General features: G+C 38.6%; 1 protein-coding gene across 2 annotated transcripts in view; it reads right to left on the reverse strand.

Annotated features, from left to right (window-relative positions):
* Positions 1 to 10053: 10053 nt before the first annotated feature.
* The window catches only part of LOC124601810 (nuclear pore complex protein Nup133), a 131738-nt gene continuing 130051 nt past the window's right edge, over positions 10054 to 11740 (reverse strand). For both annotated transcript variants that reach the window (XM_047136275.1, XM_047136273.1), the window contains exon 22: positions 10054 to 10645. In XM_047136275.1, the coding sequence (XP_046992231.1) occupies positions 10503 to 10645 (143 nt within the window). In that variant the 3' untranslated portion in view covers positions 10054 to 10502. The remainder of the gene's footprint in view (positions 10646 to 11740) is intronic.

The following is an 11740-nucleotide window of genomic DNA, read 5'->3' on the forward strand; positions in this document are numbered from 1 at the left end:
GAAATATTGAACTGCTGCGATTAGGTTTGCAGTTGCACATGCCAGTCATTCCAAATTGCTACCTCAATACCTTTGACATTCTGTGGGGTTGCAGCTGTTACTGGCTGCTCAGTGCATGGCAAATTGCTGAGGTTCACAGAGCCCTCTTAGAAGAATGTATATGACCTGGAGACATTGCTACGGTCCGTACAGTTGTCCCCTTACATGCCATGCAAGTCCCTGTGAATTTCACTAGTTTATGTCCTTTGGGCCACAAATATCCAACTCACAAGCTGACGACAGTAAGATGTATGCCATGTTTGTTCTATAGTTTAGGCTTCTCTCACTAGAGTTGCACATGAAAACAAAATGCCTTCTGTAGAGCAAACTTCAAAATATATAGATGTGAAATTTCAACATTTAAGCTGCAATACCAGGGAAGAAAAAGTTATTGTGCAACATTTTCCGATCCTCCCTTGTAGTCTGTAGGAGTCGTTTGACAAATCGCACGGGTCACTGCTCATCCCATCACATCCCACACGTGCTCAGTTGGAGACAAGTCAGGAGACTGTGATGGGCAGGGACATTGCTGCATATCTTGCAGAGCATGCTGAGTTTCACGAGCAGTGTGTGGGTGAGCACAATCTTGTTGGAACAACACATAATCTTTCTGTTCCAAGAACAGGGAAAGAATGGATCTAACAACATTCTGCATGTATTGAGTGCTATTTAGCATCCCCTCCAGAAACACCAAAGGGGAATGAGAGTTACAGCTTATTGCACCCCCAGACAACGGGGTCTGGGGTGGGGGGTCAGTATGTCTTGGACGAATGCACTGTAGGAGCCAGCACTCACCAGGTCAACATCGTACATGAAAAATATCATCACTTGCATGCAGGGAGAATCTGGTTTCCTTGCTGAAGACCGTTCCACCTTTCAAGTGATCCTTTGATAGCATCAGTCGAGCCATGAACATACAAGCTGCAGTGTGAGTGAAAGTCAGGCTAGAGGTATGCATGTCCATAGCCCCCCACTGTTAACAACTGGTTCGCAACAGTTCATGTTGACACATCTGGGCTCGCAAGCCCTCTTATCTGTGCTGTGGTAGCTGTACAATCTGCAACTGCTGCCCTTAACGGTATGACAATACCGGTGCATGTCTGTGCTGATGGACATCCAGAACCTTGCTACCGGTGTCAGAATGTTCACATTATACCTGATACAAGAATTGTTGTCCAACTGACATAGCACATCCAACTTGTTTGGCATTTCTCTGAAAGGACTATCTTGCCACTTGGAATGCCACAATTTGACCCCTTTCAACTCACTCAGTTGGCTGTAGGAAGCCCGAGTATCTCTCCATGACATGATTTCCTGCTTATTTAACATATCTGTACCACACTGAGCCTTCTGTCTGTGATCATTCCCTATTAAAGGGTAGACACAGATGTTGCTCTGGTAACTATGCCAGTGCACTATCTATTGGTAGATGATGCTGACATCATCATCAGCAGACAAATAATCACCCATGTGGCATATGCTGTCACTGGAACAAAATTGACATTGTATTTCCAGGTGAACTAATTTTATTTATTTATTGTATTCTTCCCAGCAGAGTATTTTCTCTTGGTTGCTGATCATGTTACACACTGGGTAGAGCAGCACCACTGGCAGACATTACCATGGACTCAACAGCTCTAGCATGGGTAAAGTTGTGGATTTCTAGATGTGGTTGGTGGGATGTGATTACCACTGACCAGGGCCATCGATGACTCATTACTTTTCAGGGGATGATGCACACTTTGTGGAGTGTGATGCTTTCACACCACCACCTACTGTCCCCAGATTAATATGTTGGTAGAGTGGTGGCATCACACCCTCAAGGCAGCTTTAATGTGCTGTAGGGAACAATGGTGAGAGACAGTTCCTTCTTTGATGTTGAGTGTATGCACTTCCTTCAAAGGTGACTTACAGACACCACTAGCATAAGTCTTGTATGGTGAATCTTTACACCTCCTGTCAGAACCCACTGAATCACCAAACATTCTAGAGTTACCATAACTAGTCAGCAAAATACAAAGCACATTGCATGGATCCGCACATCACCACCACAACCACACAGCATACCAAAAGTTTTTGACAACAGGCCTCACCATGCTTGCGCAGCTATGACGAAGCAGGAAGCCTGTATATTCACACGTATAAAAGATCTTTCATTAAGTCATAACACAGAAAAAAGACGTCAGAGGATACTCCATGAACATCAGAATTTCGTGAACCACACTAAAAGGCATAAATCAGCTAAAAGTGCACATTCGTATGTCCAGTTTTAGATGTAAATTTTCTTGGAGTACCAGTCCTGTAATAACTCATGTTTGGTTCTTTATTATGACATAATGCCATATGTGCTACAATATGAAAGCGTGCACTTGATATGAAGTTGAAACTAGCCAATAGTGTGGAATTAAACAATTCGTTTCAATAAATTGACTGCCTCAGCAGAAAAGATTAATAAAAGCCAAATTTCTTTGGCAAACTGACAAAAATAACTTCATTTTTCTGCAAGGCGATTAATGCTTGTCTGTCAGAAATGTGGAATTAAAATAAAATCTGAAACTAATAACATATTTTAGCCATACATAATTATGTGAATGTATTTTAATTAACTCGATAGCTCCCAGCCACAGAAATCTGTTTTGCTTTCATTTGACGTGAGAGCAATAAATGAAGAAGAAACAGCAAAATCACTAAACGTAAATACAGGTCACATGGAGACTACCCCCCTCCCCACTACAACTCAGACTGCTCTGCGCATCAGCCCCGGATCTATGATATTTCCGAACTGGGGAAACAGTAGATAGTGGCACTGTGTTTTGTTGTTGTATATGGTACATTTCCTTTGCAACTTAAGTTTCATTTTTTTTCTCTTGTTCATGCTTTACTGCTGCAGAATCGTTATGCACTAACAAGACACAGTAATATCCTTTGTTAGAGTATTGGTTATTACCAGTCAAAATAACAAAAATTTTACTGAAAACTAAAACAATGAAAAATTCCTGGAATTCTAAAAAATTACCGGGTTTATCCTGAATGAAAAAATTCCTGGGTTTTACCCGGATCTCCCGGATCATATACACCCTGAATAATTCATATGACCTGCCTAGTGGACAAACAGTGATTATTTTACAAAAGTGCATAAATAAACGAGTCGAGGGAGGTATAATACCTCAGGATAATGATGTAGCCCAACCAGTAACCCAACCACAGAATTAAAGTTCACTATCAATTTATACGGATTTAAACTCTAACTGCTTCGAGCAGTAGCCTTACAGAGGCTAATATTTAAATACAGTGATGCAATAAGAGACAAAATAATTGACCTAGCAGTGTAGGCAAAGTGTTCGCAACCAAAAGTGAATGCAAAAGGCACTGTGCAGTGTGCAGTGTTTCAAAACCACTCAAACTGAATGAAATTCATAAAGTTCAATAAATTCATTTCAGATACTATGTGATAACCAGTTCACCTTAGCAAAGTTCAATACTGTTAGTTATATTAGCACTCACCTGGTCAAATACTTGTAAGTCTCCAAACTGTTACCTTGAACAATTACTGACTCCCAAATGGCAGCACATTGACACATTCCTATCTCTGAACTATTGCTTAAACACATGTGCCTGTCAGCCACACAAACCTTACTAATGACTCTACCCAATGAGACACTAACATCATAAAGGCTCTGAACCATGCTCTGCTTGCCTATTTGAAAATTCTGTTATTTGACCAGCAAATACAGACAAGCGCGCGTGTGTGTGTGTGTGTGTGTGTGTGTGTGTGTGTGTGTGTGTGTGTGTGTGTGTGTAACTACCCCACCATTCTTATGAGAACTTTTTCATCATTTTACCTATATTTAACATATATAATATACATTTTTAAACAATTTGCAGACAGGTATTACTATATTACACATTAAACACGGCAGAATAATCAACTGTGACTTATATTTTATACCTCACAGAACAGAACACAAAGCACTAGCCAAACTCTTAACCTTTATTGACCTTGCCACTGTGATACTATGCTACTGTAACATCTGTCTTACAAATACTGACTTAGAAAAATTATTATTAAAGAAGCATAAACAAATTGGAATCTATGTATCACTGGAGAACTCTTCATTTTGGCACTCTGTTACTATTTGCTGCATAAGAGAAAATAATGTAATCATTTTACTGAATCATATTTTCTGTAGCATGTCTGGAAATGATTTTCATATTTTTTTTTTTTTTTTTTTTTTTTTTGAAACTTCTAGATTTACCAGACCTTGGGCATATTTCCTTGGCATTCACAAGCATGCAGTGGTACAATATATTTAATTTACATGAATAAACAAACTTATCCCACTTCCATTCATGGCCTGCAGCACTGAATCAGACTACTGGACAGCTTCTGCTTACCTATCTGGTTCTGCCGCTATACTCCAACTTGCCAGCCACATATCGGTAAAAATCAAACCTGCTATTTTCAAATACCTTACTCAGCACACACACTGCTCGTAAAGTCAAAACAGTTTATCCATTCAAGATTGAGTATAATCAAACAAAAGAACTAATAAAATGCTGATCCCTGCCCTAAAATATGTTTTAATAGGGTAGAAAGTAAGGATAGTAATGAGAATGGTAGTCATGAATTGGGAGTAAAGTAACATGGTGTGTCCCGCAAGCTTTGGGTGCAGTGATTACATAGTATTCAAAACATGCTAGCCTACAAATACAAAAACTGCAGTAATTCCTTGTAGTACCAACATATATCGTTTTTCAAGATTTTAAATACAAGAGGATTGAGCTTGATAACTGTGCCAATAGAGTGGTCAATGGCAAGAGGATTTCTGAAATTTTAGTTAAATATACGTAGGCATACAAATCTTATTACACAGAAGTTCATGTTGTGTTGGCTTGTTATCTAGAAGGGATTAAAAGGCCTGTAGACACATTGTTTTGTGAAGTAGATTTGGCGCAGGATGGGCACAGTAAGTCCCCACACGCATTTTTAAGTGTTAAGAGCTGATATGCAAGGGGGAGGATGAGAGGTATCTCATTTCTTGCAAATACAGCTGTTGTGATTTGGTTTGCTAATGAACAAACATGCTTAAAGTGATGTGGCAATTTGCTGAGAAGAAGTCATTGTGTGGAGTACTGTGACTGTGTGACTGGACAGGACGTGGATACGTAGCTCTTGCACCCCCATCTCATCTATTCGTTCTTTATGACCAGGGGGCAGTGAAACTGGACTAACTCAGCACAAATATGACTTTCTAAAATTTACTGGCTTTTATAAAATTTTGTATGGATGACTGTGTTTGTAGTTTTGTATTCCTCTGTATTGCAAAGTGTTAGTTTTGTAGGGGCTAGGTCTTCCAAGGTTGGCTGTTCAGAAGCCATTAAATCCCAGTGTAGTGGAATTATGAGCAACACCCTAGCTGTGTGCGCACACATGTTTGCGCGTGCGCGCACGTGTGTGTATGTGTATATGTGTGTGTGTGTGTGTGTGTGTGTGTGTGTGTGTGTGTGTGTGAGAGAGAGAGAGAGAGAGAGAGAGAGAGAGAGAGAGAGAGAGAGAGAGGGGGGGGGGGGGGGGGGGGGGGGGGGGGGGAGGACGGCAGCACATGCATGTCCAATATATTACAGAAGAATCAATAAAGTGTTTGTTTTATGAAGTTATTAATGAACACAGAGTGGCACAAAACATGTTAGAAGGTGAATAAGACAATAACAGATTGAAAGAATTATCAAAAACAGACAATTTCCTAAAGGAATTTTGCATTAAAATTATCCTCCCTGCACATTATGTGAACTCGACAGAAAGGCATTAAGGCATTAATATATTGAAATTAATTTATGTTGAACATGAGAAGTGCACATTCAGTGCTTGTACAAAATCTATGACTATGTTTACAATACTGCAAAAATAGTAAGCTCTTAATTTAATCATAAAGGGGATTCCTTCATCCCCCCCCCCCCCCCCCCCCACACACACACACACTTTCTCATTGGAACTAGTTTCTTGTTAATTTTATTTCAGAAAATTCTGAACCATGGTGGGTGATGACATAAACTGCGAGTGAGCACGTTCAAACCACATCACAACGTGGTTGGCCAGATCATGCAGGACTTCATGCGAGCATGACGTGCTGCAAATGTGTGGTCTGAGGCTCGGCTTCTCTCTGTTTTGCTTGGTCCTTCTTGATGCGGTACATTTCATTTAAAAGTGTTATGTGACACTGTTTCTTGCAGCTTTTTATGGTCAACATGAATTTCTTCAGTTCCGCAGAATTGTAGTGTCAGTGTTGATTATCATTCATTATTTATTTGCGGTATTAGCGAAATTCATAGGTCCAGTGGGTGTTTGCACAAAAAGAGGCACTAAGGCAATCTAGTGTCTCAACTTATAAAAATGAATGGGAATCAGCAATTCAGAATTCTTAATATCCATTATGCAGAACTGCGAATATGCTACAGAATGGTACAATATCATTCAGAAAGAATTTAAAGATTTATCTGATGAGGAAAGAACAAAAAATTGCAATGATCCCCATACAATTTGTACAGGTTTTATCATTCTGTATCAAGAAGCACTTTGTTTTAAATTAGCTGGCATGGATCATGCAATAAAATTGGTGGTAAGAAGTCGATGCATTATTTTATAATCAGTTGCAACATTCTTGCTGGAACTGAGCAAATAGTATGGAGTCGTAATGTATTAGTGTTAAGAACATTGGTTAATGTAATTCTTCAGGATTTAGTTACATCAAGGGGCAGATCTGGAACACTTTCAATTGAGGACCCACTATTGTTGAATTCCTGAAAGAAAGGAAAGCAAGAACAAAACTTGGAACATCCAAAGTGAATTGAAGACCTCTCACTTTAAGGGGACTTGACTGCAAACTATCCACAGTAAAATGTTGTGAGATAAGAAACAACTTATTCTTGATATGTTTGGGATTTATTTCAAAAGAAATCGTGTTGTGGGAGAGGCAACTTCGAACCAAAAAGAACGTCATTTCTCTGAACTTACTTGTGTTAAGAAAAAAACAAATTCTGAAAAACTCATTGTGGCATTCAAAGAATCACAGGAACGGTTCTCTAAACGTTTGGAGAACACTGCCAGTCTTATCTCTCCTTTAGAGCTATTTTTGAGACTGTTTGCTGTTTCAGTTAAAAGTGCCCCTGTACATGTGCAGATGGACCTGATCGATTTGCACTACAATCCCAGTTTAAAACAGGAATTCTTTTATGATAAAACTGTTAAAAAGTGGTGCAATGTTTTCCCTGAGAAGAGTTTCCACATCTCCGTAATGAAGTTGCAAATGAGCAACATATGTGGGTGAAAGGCATTCTTTGATTATGAAACAGGTTGCATCACGATTACGTGGCATCGCGGGGGACAAAAATCTGCGAAACTGTCTGTGTTTGTAAGATGAGAGTTTGTATGAAATTGCAATTTTATTACGCCTTCATTGCACCAGAAATAATAACACAAGGCTGAAAATTTTTGTTTGTTTGTGATTTATTTATTTACATGTCAAGTTCTGTTGGACCAAATTAAGTAGTAGATCTCCAAGGGCATGGAATGTGTCAGTACATGAAATTACATCGTAAAAGTAATAACAGATAAAAATAAAACGTTTATGAACCCAAAAAATGTCAAGCCATAAGTTTAAATAAACACAATCAACAATACAACAAGAATCAGCTTAATTTTTCAAGGAACTCCTTGACAGAATAGGAGTGACCCATGAGTCAACTATTCATTTTCGATTTGAAAGTGTGTGGATTACTGCTAAGATTTTTGAATTCTCATTGTAGTTTATTCTTTTACAATGGGAAGAGTTACTCCAAAATATAATACCATACGACATAAGCAAATGAAAATAAGCGAAGTTGACTAATTTTGGTGTCGAACGATCACTTACTTCACGTACCGTCTGTATAGTAAAAATGTCAGCCTTAAGTCTTTGAACAAGATTCTGAATGTGGTCTTTCCACGAGTTAACTATTTATATGAACACTAATCATATGGCCTTTCTGTGAAATTCTGGGTTTTGTTGAATTGTGTGTCAGAAACGGTAAAAACTGAGTCTTAATGTGATTTAGCATTAGTTTATTTTCTACAAGCCATGAACTTAGGTCATGGACTGCACTATTTGAAACTGAGCCAATGTTGCACACAACATCCTTTACTACCAAGCTAGTGTCATCAGCAAACAGAAATATCTTAGAGTTACCCATAATACTAGAGGGCTTATCATTCATATACATAAGGAACAGGAATGGCCCCAACACTGATCCCTGGGGCACCACCCATTTGACTGTATCCGCACTCAGACTTCACATCACAGCGATTCTCAACATTATGGAAAATGACCTTTTGCTGTCTGTTGATGATATAAGAGGAGAACGAACTTTGAGCTACTCCCCCGTATTCTGCAATGGTGCAACTTATGGAGCAATATTTTGTGATCAACACAAACAAACACTTTTAGAAACAATATTTTAGCATTCGCATGTGTCTGGTCAAAGTTAACTTGGGAAAAACAGTGGCATCACTGTTCTCTGAGTGGATGTAGCAGATAAAAGGTTAACATTTTCCTTAAGTCTACGTTGCACACACTGCAGTGAATAAATCTTCTGTCTGTAGAGAAATTAGGAAATTCTTGCAACCACAGACGAATTAGAGATGATTTGGAGCTGGCTACTTTCGGCATGCTTGACTTTCCACAAATAAACTGTCGCTGTGAAATATTTCGCCACATCCAAGCAGCACGCTGACCAACTGAATGAAGACAGTAAAGGTGTTTCAAACAGGTTGTTACAACAAGGGAGGAAGGCACTGGAGACAGATCCCAAGGCTCCTTTGTGACCTGCCGGCCCATATGATAATTCACAGTGAGCGACAACGCTCTGCAGAGTAGGGCAGGCTGGCCTAGCCTGGCGTATGCTGTCGTCTTCCGACTCGTGATTGGCATTCATGTATGCAAACAAACCTTTTATTATTCAATTACTGTTTTCTAGGTGGCCAGGAAGACCACACAAGTAGTTTTAGTCATACAGATTTTATATGACTGGATTTTTAAAAATTAGACACATTCAGGTTCTAACATGAAATTATGTATTTTAGGTACTATAAAATTACTATTTTCGATAAAACATTCGCACAATTCTTGGCAGGGAAAACCACAGGAGAATATTAATCCAAAGAATTTTATTTAATTGTGAAAATTTTTATTTAATTGGATTTTTAAAATTTAGGTACAATCAGGCCCTAACCTAACCTGAAATTAGGTATTTTTAGGTGCAACAAAACTAGTGTTTTCCATCATAAATAGGCACAATATGTGTATGTATAACTTTTACTACCTTTATTTAATGATGAGCAAAGTAGGTTTTTACCTAAAGTCCGTGGTCTAATTATAAAATTATATGTTTGTTTCTTTTATAAGCTGCTCTGGGAGGAGGAGTCAGAGCTTGTTTCAGCAGCCAATGTGCTAAGAGCCGATTGCAAGCTTCTGTTCCTAGCATCCTCTGCTTAGGGGCCACATAAAAACATGTGACCTTTAGCAGAGATTTTGCAGTGAAGGAACCTGCAAGGCATGAAGTGTGTTTCAAGGAAACAGCCTGAGGATTGTAACTGTGGTTAGGGTATAACTGATTTGAGAGAATTACTTCACAAAAGCACTGGTGGTGAAGTCAGATTTGTAATACAAGCTAGGATCACATTGTGTGACGAGGTAAACTTTTTGGCTTTTACATATATATGAGTCAGTCAGTGCTGGGATGAGCTAAGAATACAGGAAATCCGTTTGTGGAATGAGGTGGTGATAAAAAATGCAAAAGAAAAGGGTAGTAGCACACCATACTACTTCAATTGTATGAGTATATTAATCAAAGTTCACAATAGTGAATAGTAAATCAAACAATGCTGAGCAATGTACTATACATGGTGTAAAATCAGTAGTTGACTCAGCTGCCTTCCCATAACCCGGTCGTGGAAAATTGTACAGTATGAAACTATGAAAGAAAACTAAATACATTTATTACAGTTCTTTTTTTTTTCAAAATACAAAACATTGTAGAAAACATGGCAGGACTATCACAAATTTACAAAAAGACTTACTGTTACGATTAGTGACAACATTCTGGAAAGGACAGATTGCTACTCACCATACAGCAGGGATGCTGAATCACAGATAGGCACAACAATAACACGACCACTGTCTCCCGAAAGGTTACTTGTTTGACAGTCTTTTGTTGCGCCTATCTGCGACTCAACATCTCCACTATATGGTGAATAGCAACATATCCTTTCCATAACACTGTCATTATTCCAGTCTGGACTTTCCATAGTTTTAGGATTTTTATTCACTCAAAAATCCTTCTTGCAACCTTACTTTTGTTCCCCATCCACATGAGAAACCAAATCACGCAATTTACACACGTAGACAATTGAAATATTCAAAACACAACATTTATACTGTGAGGAGAGTCCTTTCTATATGTTCATATGCTGCTTTTAAAAGGTACTGAAAACTACTGCTGTCCTTAAGGTTTCCAATTTCTGGAGCTTCTAACAGCCTCTCCACAGGTGGTAGAAGCTCGTCGGCACCTTCATCTGCAAACACAGTTATTAGAAATCAGTACTAAACACACACACACACACACACACACACAAACAATACTTATTTTGCATAAATTGCTCTTCTGGCTCTTAAGAGTGGTGTCATTTGTTAGGATATATCATATCATCTAGTCTATTTGGTAATTAATTTCTACTCAACTGGAGCAGAAGGACTGCGACTAGTTACCAATTGAGGAAACAATCATGAATGTAGAACTTCAGTACCTAGATTTCAGAAATGACAGCTACAAAGCGATACCAGATTCCAAAAGAACACTGTGTCAAGGATTTTTTCCACAGTCGAGTTTCTGTGGGCATCAGTCACTGGGAAGTAATACACCATATATCTCAAATTAAGACTCCCAAGTTTAATTTGAAACACTGTAGATACTAAGTTTCTGTATGTTTATAATCTTTGCATGGTCAACTCACTCATTTGACCAGAAAATGATACATAATAAATACAGGGTGCGTCACCTAACATTACCACTGGAAACACTGCCCAAACCACAACAAACACTGAATAACCAATTCCGCAGACCGAAAGTGAGGAGAGGGGCTGTTGTTATTGGTTAATACAAACCACTGAGGAATGTACGGAAGTCTGATTTTCAAAATATACTTTTTTTTAAAAATGGAAACTAGTTATTATTTTTAGCACAACTGAAAATAGAAACAAATGCCATCTGTTACATTGTAAAATGATAAGTACACCCAGAGTAATTTGTGTAAAGTTGATGCTTGAAACCTTAGGCATTCAGTAGCATGTTGTAACAAACAAGATCTGTAGACGTATGTTTACGAAGACTACAATGTTTACAAGTTTGGCTGTCTCCGTGTCTGCATGTAGCGCTTGCTGAATTAGTCCTTGTACTCAGAATAACTGTAGTACACTGCATTACTGGATGTCTAAGTAAGCACAGTAGGAACGTGAGGTCACAAGTACAACAGTGTGTACTGTGTTATAAGAACAATGAAAATGATTTATTCTAACTCTGAAAAGGCAGAGAAGATACTCACCTAAGGCGAGTGTAGACAAAACACAGCTGCAGTCTGCAGGTTGTATGCAGATAGGTACCCAGACAGAGA

This window comes from Schistocerca americana, chromosome 1 (genome assembly GCF_021461395.2).
Source record: "Schistocerca americana isolate TAMUIC-IGC-003095 chromosome 1, iqSchAmer2.1, whole genome shotgun sequence".
NCBI lineage: Eukaryota > Metazoa > Arthropoda > Insecta > Orthoptera > Acrididae > Schistocerca > Schistocerca americana.